General features: G+C 37.9%; 1 protein-coding gene across 1 annotated transcript in view; it reads right to left on the bottom strand.

Annotated features, from left to right (window-relative positions):
* Positions 1-11,624, bottom strand: part of LOC127660627 (E3 ubiquitin-protein ligase TRIM8-like) — a 35,015-nt gene extending 23,391 nt beyond the window's left edge. Inside the window, exons 1-2 of the mRNA XM_052150969.1 lie at positions 10,054-11,624; positions 9,278-9,933 (exon numbers count right to left, since the gene is read on the bottom strand). Of these exons, the coding sequence (XP_052006929.1) occupies positions 9,278-9,871 (594 nt within the window). The 5' untranslated portion in view covers positions 9,872-9,933; positions 10,054-11,624. The remainder of the gene's footprint in view (positions 1-9,277; positions 9,934-10,053) is intronic.
* Between the last annotated feature and the right edge of the window lie 1,515 nt (positions 11,625-13,139).

Here is a 13,139-nt window from a genome sequence, read left to right as displayed (position 1 = left end):
TGGATCTTCTTGCTGAACTGAAGAAAAAAAACAATGATGAAACCGAGAGGAAGATGATGGACATGACTTTCGCTTACAGAAGGCATGAGATTGTCCATGATTCCCCTTTAGTCGCAGCCTTCAAAAGCAGATGGCCTGCTCTTTTTCAAGTGCGCGAGGTAAGTGATTTGATGTTTCCTTTCTATCAGAGCTGTCCTGTAGTCTATGTTCAATTGCCCATAAACAAGACCTCTCTAACTTATGTCTTTAGATAAATGCTGAATTTCATCGGATCACAACCATTCCTTTACAATCCAAGTTCCTGTCACAACTGGATCGGTTTTCTGATGATCTGCTAAAGGCGTTTACCAAAAGTGGTGGAGTAGTCATTAAAAGGATTCAGGATGTGATGGTGCCAATGTCTCAGGTTATATTGTTTTTATTTGTTTGTTTTACTAAATTGCTTTCTTCTACAACAAGATATTTTTGTAAAGCTCTGTAGTGCATAAGGGCTGATGTGTATTTTATAGGAGGGTGTTATGTAAATTAAATGTACATAACCAACACTAAACAAATCTTTAATACAATATATCATTATGTCTGTATTCTCAGAATGGCACCATAGAGACCAAGCGAGAGTGCATTCTCAAGGGGCTATGCATCTACCTGAATGAAGATCCACATAATCTGGTGAAGGAGTATTTGGTGAGTTGGAGTTCTCTTTCATCAAAAGCAAATAATCACTAATAACGAACTTGAACGTGCAAAAGACGCAACGTGAACAAGAGCCTAAAACGGTTTGGTTTGTTTAAAAGCAGAGCCTCTTTCTTTTGATAAATATTTTATCCAGAAATGCATACAACAAAATATTTTGGATACCATTAAAGTTTTGTGAAAATTATAAAAAACACTGGCTGGCAACTTTATTTAAAGGACAAGTTTGGTATTTTACACTTAAAGCCCTGTTTTAAGATCATTTCTGATGAAATAGAACGGTTAAGACTGAAATTTGGACAGATGCTGCTGGGCCGAGAATTTTCACTTTCTGTGGTAGCACCCCCCCCCCACCTCCACAATGGTTGCATAGGTGCACTGATAGAATTATTCATAAAACGCATTAAACTTTAGTTTACAAAGACGTGAAACTCACCGTGTGGTCTGGGGTGTTCACTGATATGCTCACACAAAAATAGCTGCAAAAGATGCTTTCCAACAGATGTTTTACCATTCGTTGTAAAACTGTGGACCTATTTTTCCAAACGCCTCACACCCGTACATTCTTCCGTTGAGAGCTTGAATAATAGACACTCCGGTGGCGGAGTAATACCGTACCTCAGAACATCCAACACCTTTTGCAGCGATTTTTGTGTGAGCTTATCAGTGAACACCCCAGACCACTCGGTGAGTTTTACATCTTTGTAAACTAAAGTTTAATGCGTTTTATGAAGGATTGTTCCAGTGCACCTATGCAACCATTGTGGAGGTGGGGGGGTGCTACCACAGAAACAGAAAATTCTCGGGACAGCAGCATCTGTCCAAATTTCAATCTTAACCGTTCTATTTCATCAGAAACGATCTTAAACAGGGCTTTAAGTGTAAACTACCGAACTTGTCCTTTAAAAAATCTGGTAGGGAGAGTTAAGGTAAGTAGTAAATACACTGCAGCGCTTCCAGGTTCTACGGCAGAACGCCGGCTCACCATTGGGTGATGCTGTTCCCGTGAGCACCATGGCACCTGTGTGTGATTCTGACGAAGGAGCAAGCCAATAATGAGGTGGAGTTCTGACGTAGAACCTGGAAGCGCTGCAGTGTATTTACTACATCCACAGTGTAGGAGACTGACACAGATTAGAAGAAATTGTTGAATAAAGTCATTATTTGGGGTTTTTTTGCACACAAAATGTATTCTTGTCGCTTCATAACATTTTGATTGAACTACTGTCGTCACATGGACTATTGTGTCTTTACTACCTTTGGGCCTTGAAAGTTGCAATCATGTTGCTGTATATTGATGGTTCAGAAATCCTTTGGATTTCATCAAAAAAATATTAATTTGTGTTCTGAGGATGATTGAAAGGCGTGTTTGGAATGACATGAGGGAGAGGAATTAATGACAGAATTTATTTATTTTTTGGTGAACTATCCCTTTAATGCCTGTGCGTTTGATTATTTTACAAGACAGATTGGCCAATTAGAATATGAGTCACATACTGTATACAGCATATTTTCTGGAAGTCTTCATTTTTTTATATGTAATATAATTTAATTGTATTTATTTTTTATTCCGAAGGATGTTAACTTTGAGAGCGTAGAGGCGACATCAAGAAGACAGTAATGGGAATCTATGTGGTAAAGCATGAATTTGCAGAGGCAACAGAAGACCCTGAAGATGTCGGCATTGTGCTGGAAGGTGTGGAGGTACTCTCTTGTTTAGGTAATGTAGCAATGGCTACAGCCATGCTACTTGGACTGATTTACTCTTTAAATCTTACCTACCCAAAAGAGCTCCGTTATACATTTGAAGTGCTCCAGAAGGTAATCCTGGAGCTAGACTCCAATAAGTTGTCTGGAAAAGCACAGGCGCTGAAGACAAAACTCTTCACTTAGATGTTTACCTTTGTGTTCATGGTTAAGTTATATGTGAATGTTTTAATTTTTCTGAGCAGAAGTATTTTATTTTTCTAAATTTGTAATTGCTCATGTTTCATTGAACATTTTCTGAGCAGATTTTAAGTTTCTCAATTGGATTTCAATTCATTTAATTGGCATTCTCATGTAACCATATGAACAAATGGAAATGCTGGTGTATACTTGATTGTATGTTGTATTGGCATTGGCATTTTTGCACTGTAAGCAGAGCACTGTGATATTGTTTCTTCTTGATCACTCATGTAACTGGCAGTCTTGTGTTTAGAGTTAGGAACAAAAGGAAATGCTGGATTACGTGTTCTTGTTGCATTGGCATTTTTTGCACTGTGAGCAGAGGTGATAAAGTCTCACTCATTTAATTGCTACTGTTTTAATTGGTAATGTTTACAGTAATAAAAAAAAAGGAAATGCTGTTATATTCTCTTGTGTGCTCATGCATGTTTTATTTACATTGTCATTTTTTAACTTAGTGAACGATTCTATTGCCTTGTTTGCAAAACATATTGACTTTCTTCATAGTAGACTAACCTCACGTGGACAAGTAATATTTATTGTTACTATGTAAAAATTGGTTTTAATTTAATTGAACAGAAGTATTTCACTTTCATTGGAAGAGTCAAGTTAGCTAAAATTATAATGTTGGCAATTTTATCTAGTAGGCAGGACAAAAATGTATGTTGTTGACATGGCTTTGTTAGATACATTAGACATGACACAATTAAATGTAGTTAACAGGGCATTATTTTTTAGAGTAGGCATGGCAAAATTAGACATATTTAACCTGAAAAGATTTTCTCTATTAGGGATGGCGAAACTTTATCTAGTAGGAATGACACAGTTTTATTTAGAAGTCTTGACTAAATGAATTCAAGTTCATACAACAAGATTACAACAAATCATATCAAACTAATTAGATCTTGTTGGAACAATGTAACTAAATTTCGTGGAACAGCTTTCCTTAATTTAATTAAGTTCGTTCAACAAATTTTTTTTTGGAGTGAAACCCCAAACTTCCCCCAGAACCAAGCAAACAGAAAAAATTACAATTTGCAAATTAACCCCACGCACGTCAGCACCAACCGGCATCAATCAGACTAAACTCAGTCCATGTAAGCTTACGAGAGCCCCTGCGACAAATATGCCGTTGGATTGCTCAAGTCTGTTTCTATAAATTTTGTGAGACAATTACACAACAGAAGATAATATATAACACAAACTCCAGCCAATAGGTGGAATAAACACACAGAATGTGTAGATTAATTCACATAACTGTCTCGAAGGTATGTTCCTCCACAAAACAAGCTCCAGCCACTAGCGGAACCAGCACAAAAAAAAAAAAAAAAAAAAAGTGGCCGTTCAGTTTCCTTGGGCAGTCAAACAAATGTTCAGTGATCCAGCCCATTCGACTGCTACATGAGGACAACAAATGACCCAATCATTCCAATGTCCTGCAAGAAATACTCCACAAAACAAACCCCAACAAATAGGAGGCATAAGCACAAGGAACGTGCAGATTCATCCACAACACTGTCCCAAAGGAGTGCTATTCCACAAAACAAACTCCAGCCGCTAGGCGGAATCATCACAAAAAGTAACAAAGGCACCCAGTTTCCTCGGACAGTCAAGTGAATGTTCAGTAAGTCAGACACACTCGGCTGCAATGGGAGTACAAAAAGAAGACTTACTCACTCCATTGACTTTTTGAAGGACAATGCTTGCTGTGGGCATGTGAATGTTTTACATTCATCCTTAGCATCTATTCTCAATTTTGCCAGGAACAGTGCAAAAGCGACCTTCCATTGATGTAAGAGTTTCTTGCATTCCTTGAATCGATCACGTTTCTCTCGTTGAATTCACAAAGTCTGGGAAGAAGAAAATGTTTTGGTTCTTCCAAGAAAGCCTTCCTTTACTCCTCACCTCACGTAACACGAGATCTTTATTGGATGATCTAAAAAATTTGGCCAGAACTATCATTATACATAATCACCTTTACAAAATTGTTTCACGATTTTACATGAGTAAAAGTAACGGTTATATTTAGAAAGAATGTTATAGTTTCATATGAAATAATCTAAAAAAGGTAGAATCTTTTAGACCTCATTTTATATCAACAGTGGCAGTTGTAGTTAAAGTTTCAAGATGTGTTTCAGCTAGTACTTATTTTTTCATAAATACTATCATTTGTTATTATTATTATTATTATTATTACTATTATTTAAGACTAGCTACTCTGAACGAACCATGGTAACGAGGAGCCTTTCCTCCTGTGTAATATGTATGTTCTGTCTGAATTATGTTTGAAATAAGGAAATAAACAGGATAATAATGGGATAATAGGTAAATATGCTCTTCAATTTTTAAAAAGGGGGAGAGAACACTTCCTGTCGCATTTGTTGTTGATGTCAACAACAAAAATAATGTCAGTTGATGCATGTCCTTGTACTTGAAAACAATGAACAAAACTATGCAACATAAAAGGAAATGCAACCCAGGATACATTAAATACAGGTTACATTTTTACTACGGTGGGTCGGCACTTTATTTCCAATGTAAAATCTGTCCTGAAGCAAAACCACTGAGATAAACAAAAGTTGAGAACCACGGAGTTAAAGGTACATACAGGAGCAATCTGGCTGTGCTGTCGCACACTTATAGTATATGTTATTTGTTAATAATCATAAGACATTAAATTTAAAAGCTCACACAACTGATGTTTTTGTCATTTAGTAGTAAATGTAAACCAACATGCTTCAGTTATATAACATGTTATAGTTACATGCTATTTTTATCACGTTTATAATTCGGTTTAGTATTATTATAATTCTGTTATTCTTATTTATTCTATTTATTTTTCTTCTTTTTTTTTTATACACATACTTCCATTAAAGTTTCAAGTTTCGATAAAATAGCATGTAACTATAACATGTTATATAACTGAAGCATGTTAGTTTACATTAACTACTAAATGACAAAAACATCAGTTGTGTGAGCTTTTAAACACATGCAAATTGATAAAAAATGAATACGTTTTTACTCCTTTAAGAGTCATTGTAACTCATAATAATAACGGTGTAATACCGTTTACAGTGAAACAGTGATTATTTTCTGAGACAGTTATCGTACCATGAAAATCTCATACCACTGCAACCCTAATTCTGACCATCTGCCCCCTCAGGAATTCCAACAATTCGGACATTATTCCTCCGTTTATGATTCTCCATATCTTCCAACTTTTCCTAGACATGCTCCAAGTCCGCTTTGGTTGCTAGCGGATTAGCAGCAAATTCCCTCTCCGATGACTCCAGATAATCAATCCGTTTCTCGACATTCACCATTCTGTGACCATCTCAGTGAATTTAGTCAACATGGCAGTGATCGATCGATGTATTAAGTTAACTATACAAAGATGTAGTAAGCTTTATCAACTCAAAAAGGATTAAATAATTTGCTTGCTACTTTTGAGGCAATCTGTTTCTACATATTTTACAATTACATCTATTTCCTTTTAAAGCGACACATAACCGGAAAAGTTTGGTTGAGTAGGCGGTGCTTCGCTGTTTAAATGCTTTCAAATAGATAAAAATTTACACTGAGAGCCCAATGTGGTTAGAAAGCATTTTCAACCACCTGAAGTGAACCACACCTCCAGACCTTCCACCTTTTTTATGATGCTATCACAGGAAGTGAGAAAAATAGATCAAAGGGTAATCCTCCATAGGATCTCTTATGATGTCATTCCTGCTAAAAGAAGGCAGATTATAGGGTACGGAGGACAGAGGGAACCAAGGTCACGCCCTTCCTGTGTCTGCCTGGGACCAACGTCCTATTCCTGAACATGCAGCCAGGAAGGAAAAAATGGAAAAGGCAGTTTTACTGTGGGACAACTTGAGTCACACTCTCTAAATGTATGCAGTTGCGAAAGAAAGAACAGAGGGATGTGTGTGTATTTCAACAGCAGCTGTGGGTAGAGCATGCCTTGCATCCCCCACCCCCAACAGGCACTTGGCTGCCTTAGGAGCCACAACACATTGGCCATCTAAAAAGCATTCCTCCACACATCCAGAAATTGTCCCTGCCAAGTCCAGTGGCAGCTCACCTCACAACTGCTCATTATTCTTTGGGAGGCAGCTGAAGGAACAGCGTGCATTTTCACTTCTACACTGCAGAATGTCCCAGCTAATTTTCTCATTAACATATCTATCACGGTTTAATTGATAGGTAAAAGTAAAGTTCTAAAAAGATTTAATAAATACCTTTGGGGATCAAAGCACAATTTCAGAAAATAGAAATGCTGAATGTCCTCTCTTATAAAGTGAAAAGTTGTTTTTAAACTTTCAGACCATTCATTATGGTATTTAAAACTAGTTCTTAAATCTTAACTATAATGTACATAAGATGTATATGTGTGGTCTGTGCATATTAATATGTTCTTTTCAAGCATCGGCAATCTCAAGGGAAATCTCACATTTCAAATCAAGCGACCCTCACTAGAGCCACTAAACATCCTTATTATCCATAGATTTAACTTTTAACCTTACTTTCAAAATGTTTTGTCATTTGAATGGGTTTTTAATATGTAATGTGTAAAATATTAAATATACTTTCCTCTACACTGTATTACATCCTGTAAAGCTGAAAACAACTTGTTTCTCAAAGTGCTTCGCACCCGGAAAATGGAGCTCACACGTGCCCATATGCCCAACAACACTTACCGCTTTGGCCACTGGGGGCACTGCTTAAATTCAGTAAGCACAGGTTGATATTAGATAAAGAAAACTCTTTTCTGTTTCCAATGGCTGTGTCTCATTTAGAAGGTTGCATCCTCCTGAGGTCGCATTTGTCGGCCGCTTACGACATCGAGGTGGTCTCGTTTCAGAAAAGCGAGTAGCACACTTCGGATGCTGCCTTCGACTGCGACCTTCTTTCACAGGAATTCGGAGGATGCATGAGGTGTATACTTCGTGGGCACTCACAACCCTCAATTCTTTGCTTTAACGGAAATGTCTAAAAAACAAATTTGTCAATTTGCTCATAAATATATGTTGAAACGCAAGTAATGTTAATTCCCAAGTTGAAGTACATCAGTAGATGGGTGCAGAGAATATAATAAGCATAATTATAGTATTAGACTAAAAGTACAACTGTAAAATAGATTTTCTTTTCATCATTATACCTCTCCTAAAATTTACCTCATAAATTTCCTTCTAAAAGGGACTTTGTTCCCTTCTCACTCAAAGTGCTCGCACGTGTTAATGTGTGGCATGCTGTCATAGCAACCATGTTACGTTCCGTTTCCGTTTGTCCTACGAAGGCATTCTCGTTTAAATGAGACTTGTTTAAAGGAGGACACTCTGTATACTGCAGCCTTCAAAGGATGCGTCCTACCTGGCATGCAGCCTTCAAAATGAGACAGCCAATGTCACTGAGATCAGTCTGTTAAACCAGCTTAAACCAGTTAAGACCAGCCAAACATCTTAGGTTGATTAAGCTGTATTTATTTCACCAGGGTGTAACAATGGTAATGTGGCAGAAACCATGGTTATCAGTCTTTTTTCAACTAAAAACAAAAAATGTATTTGGGGACATTGCTTGTGATTACTTTGCTATTACTAATGTAATTCTTTTTTTTTTTCTCTATATGTATTATACAGACACTCTATTGTGAGGTGTTAACCAAAACATTTAAGCAGGTGTGAGACTAGGCCATGGCTATGGGGTTATAGCGCCAAATGTTTTTCTTGTCTATTGCCCTGGATTTTATTTTCGGATTTTTCTTTTCACAGCAGCCATTTTAACTGAAGAAAACTAAATTAATTAATAAACGAATAAACGCTGAAAGCAATTCCCCTTGTTAATGATTTGGGACTATTTAAATTCATTGGCTCGTTGACAGGAATGTAGTTGGAGCTTACAGTTGATTGGTGAATTTCATTCTTTAAGGTAACTACTGTAGTTAAGGTTTGAGAGAAAAAGAGGCTTGTGGCGTTTGAGAGATGTGCGCCATGTATGCAAAGGCTAACCACAGTGGTTATTATTTTATTTTTTGTAATATTTAATAATCTTCTTGGGATCTTATGATGTGTTGTGAATTGAGAAGTTATGTGGAGAATAATGATTTAGAGGTTTAGGATATTCATGGCAAAGTCAATTATGGGCAAATTAGAAAAATGTCTGCATTTTCAAGACGTTTATACATTTAGGAGCTGGAAAAAAGTTCAGGCCCTGAGCTAACTGGGTAAACCTAATTCAAAGTTTTGGCTAAAGCTAGATCGATATTGGATTTTGCAGATACCGATAACTAAGGTGGTGGAAAAAGGCAAACAACCAATTAAACGCATTATCTTTTTTTTATTATTGATTTATAGAATGTAAAAAAAAAAAATATATATATCTTTCCTTACTATGACGGGTAAATACATTGTCCAAAATAAATAAAACCACTGCAACTGTGCATTCTTCAACCAAAATACCAATAATAACTAGAAAAATTCAGATTTGGTGTATATTGCTGGACTATTACATATAAACAAGCCCGAAATACACGGAGGACTCTTATTTTCAAATTTCAGAGCTTATGTATAAAATGGCTCATGGGCTCATTCCATGATGTTGGCAGAATCTAGTTACATGATTTGGACAAAGCACTCACCCTGATCTCACTGCGTCGTACTTCCACATCGCAAACTGCATGGCCATGGTTGGGCGCACATCTGGAGAAGTAACAATATTGGCAGACAGCCACCTGTTCCACATCGCAATGATATAGTCTGTATTCATCATGGTGTGGACAGCTCCATGCCCTGACCTCCTCAGATGCCACTAGTAAATGCCCAGCAGCCGGACAGGCTTGCTGAAGATGTGTCTGAACATGAGACTGGCAACAGGGTGCATTACACCTAAGACACACTTTCTGTGCTTGAAGAGGAGGTCCTCGCCTACACAGAATGCAATGCAGTATGGCTGGAGCTTTCTCGACGTTCAGCGCATTAAACTTCTCCACTATGTTATTCAGCTTGATGTTTTTCTCAAGATTTGGTTTCTGGTTGTATGCGTGGTTGCATTCCGGACAACGCACATTGGCCGCTTCTTTCGCCCAGGCCTCACTGATGCAATCTCGGCAGAAGTTGTGTTTGCATGGCAGCTGCACGGGCTCCACGAACACATGCAAACATATAGGACAAATGAGCTCCTCCTCAAAACAGTTTCGCCAGTTCTCCGCCATCTCAACCAGTTGATCCGACATCCCGTTTGGAGTTGATCAGCTTTGAAGCTTGTGGAAGGCAAACGTCAAGTTCTAGCACAGACCTAATGACATTTCAATAATTCTTGTGACTCCTTCATATATATCCAAATGTTAGGTCAATTGACAAGGACAATACAATCACAGAAGTCCCAAAAATAGTTGTTAATGAGCCCCAAACATACCAAGCGCCTCTGCTCCTGGCAAAGTTGACAGCTATCAAATCCTGCAACCGAGCGCGAGAAAAGGGGAATCTAGCTTCGTAATACGACTGCGTACCTGTTATTGCAGTTCTGGTATGTTTTAAAGGGGAGAACACGTTAACTCGGTCCTACTGTTGACGAAACGTATTTATTAAGTAAAAATATATATAATGGCCCGTTTTCATCGAACAAGTTTTTGTTCAGTTTTTCAGTGGTTTTTCTATGTAAACGTGCGCTAGACGGACGTCTTTGGCCGTCTTGTCGCGGTTTTTCGACGCCGAGTAAAGTTCAAAAGAACGTCAGTTTTTAAAAACGCGTCTCGAGAAACCGGTGTCCTGTTATATTCGTTTAAATATAGTTGTTGTTTTTAAACGGAACAGCGCATTCAGTCTGAACTGCCCCTAAAAACACCAGCTACTGATAACACCGATAATTTAATGAGAGTCGTTAAAGTCGTTTAACGTGAATGACTTCACAATTTTAAAATGGTCCTAATATGAAAAATAACGTTAACGTTTGGATCATACGTTAAATAAATGTATTGACAGATGTACCCCTGTAAGGTATTACACATGAGGTTAAAAGCTACTGCATAGTCTTCTAATAGCTAAAACCCATCGTGACATTACACATAATTAAGATAAGAGCAGTTCAATCAAAATGAACATGCATACCAACCGAAGCATGTTGTCGTCATTTACCAAGTTTTAAACAGGAAAAAGGGAGGGTGACGATACGATTCACACTTGAAGTTCTTTAAGCAATGGAAATGTCCTTTCTCAAGCAGTGAGGCAAAGCAGCTATAGTCATTTACTAAAGCAGCCGATCACGTATTTGCCCTGCTGGAATTAAATATTACACACGGTACAATATTAAAGTAGACCTGAGCCTCTGTCTCAAAAGGATTTATTTTTCTTATACCAGTAAAGAAGCACTATTTACCTATTGGCGTGACACGACTATGAATGAACATGCAATGCATGCACTCTTCAAGCATTATAACACAAAGGCCAAATGTTTTTTCGTCATACTTAAAAGCAATCCTCTCGCTATCTGTGTTGGTTAAACATTAAAGAATGATCCAAAATGCTCTCCTTCTCCATGTTTCGCCTGATGTTTACCTGGCCGCACTTAGCAGAGATGGGTTGCGTTCATTTTTAGTACCTAATGTTGTGCATTTTATTTTAATGAAGCTAACGCGCCTAAAATATTCATGTTTTAAAGCCAGGTGCCTTTCTTGCTCTTAAAGGAGACGATATTGTTTAGACCTTGTTATCGCTCATCAGCCATCTTGTTTTCCTGTTTAACGCTAATTATAAACGACGTATCTGTTTACTTTTCATCTTATTTGTATGCCCTTTTTAGAGATGGTTCCCGTGAAGAAAAATATCCAATCAATTCAGCGACCAACCCATATCACTGTTAGTCCATATTGAAAACCGATGCTTCCGCGCCGTATTCCAATCTGCGTATGTTATTATTGATGATCCTTTTTTTTTTCTCTCTCCTTACAAGCTAATCCTAGATGAGAGGAATGCAGGCACGGGACTGCAACTCAGGATACAGTTCACATATACCCCCCCATCACGTGATCTTCATAGACTTGATCCATGAAATTGGGAGGAGTTAACGGATTTAAAGGGGTACACCTCCAGTGTTCGGTGCCTCTTCGTGTCGTTGTGTTGTACAGACTGTGACCCAGGAGTGGTACTAGGATGTGATCTTTGGGGCGGCATTTTAATCTTTAGGGTGGGCAGCAGTTCATCCCTTTGTGGGACCGTGGGTTGCACGTTCGGGGTGGTCCCCCTTGATCGTGTTTCGACGTTGGTCTGGGAGGCGTCAGAAGTTTCAGAGTTTCAGTGGGGACAACCTCTCCTCAATTGACCTCTTATCTATGTCGAAATTGTGGTATAAAAATGTAATAATTTTAACTAATAGGGTTTACCTGAGTACTGTTGAGGTATTGGAATATAAAGGTAGTTTGTTAAACTGATATACTAAATAAAAAAAAAATTATTATGTCAATTAGACTGCTGAATGATACTAGAGACATGAAACTGGCACAGCTATGTAGAAATCGGTTATCTGGAACAACGGTCAATTATAAGCCATGTCCCAAATGATGCACAATATATTGTGCACTTAAAATAAACACTATACACTCAGCCATGTAGTGTATGAATTTTAAAAGTGCATTAGTGTCACAAAAGGTATACTAGCTATTTTTGTAAGTACACAGAAGAACTTGCTTTTTCGGCCGACATTTCGTACATGCAATGCTTTGCCTCTAGCTTTAACGTGTTAGCCAAACACAGTTCAACACTTTTCAACTAATGTACATATTCACACAGCGTGGGGTGATGGTGATGCATTCAAGTTGCATTTGCAAGGTGCTGTCTACACAGAGTTTTTGCTAGTTGTCACTTTCACCATTAATTGAAAATAAAAATTGTCAGGCCAGCACTGTGGCCAGGTAACTTCACCCCTTCCACTAGATCAAGTGTGCTGAGTGCATGAAGAATCCAACCTTCAACATTCTTTTTTTTTTCTTCAGTGAAGTACATCATCCGGGTACCTGTAATACACAACTTTTTGCTGAATTTTTTGTATAAACATAGTACTGTTGCTAATATTACAAAATGGTGTAGAATAATGCTGAAGTGTGTGATTTTGGATGCACCTGTCAAATTCAGCAGTTGTTACACAAAAATATTTGAGCACAGTATGCCACAATCGGCAAATCAGAATAAAGTATAATACACTCAGTGACCTATATGAAAGAGGAGTGATGAGATCTTTTGAAAATTTGGTTCAACATTTTGGTATTCCCAGATCTCAGTTCTTTAGGTATTTACAGCTGCACCACCTGCTCTGTACTATTTTTAGGAGTAGCATACACCCCCCTAAAGCGGCAGATACTCTGGGAATGGTGATTACTGCTTTTGGAAAAGGGCATGAGGGATCAGTGTATTACTCCCTGTTAATTCAGTCTGGGGGACGGAACTTTAACTTCTGTCAAGAGACTATGGGAGAAAGACTTAAACTTGGTATAGGAGGAGGGCGTGTGG

The sequence above is a fragment of the Xyrauchen texanus genome, chromosome 20 (assembly GCF_025860055.1).
Source record: "Xyrauchen texanus isolate HMW12.3.18 chromosome 20, RBS_HiC_50CHRs, whole genome shotgun sequence".
NCBI lineage: Eukaryota > Metazoa > Chordata > Actinopteri > Cypriniformes > Catostomidae > Xyrauchen > Xyrauchen texanus.
Note: the sequence above shows the minus strand (reverse complement) of the source record. Positions and strands in the feature narration are given on the sequence as shown.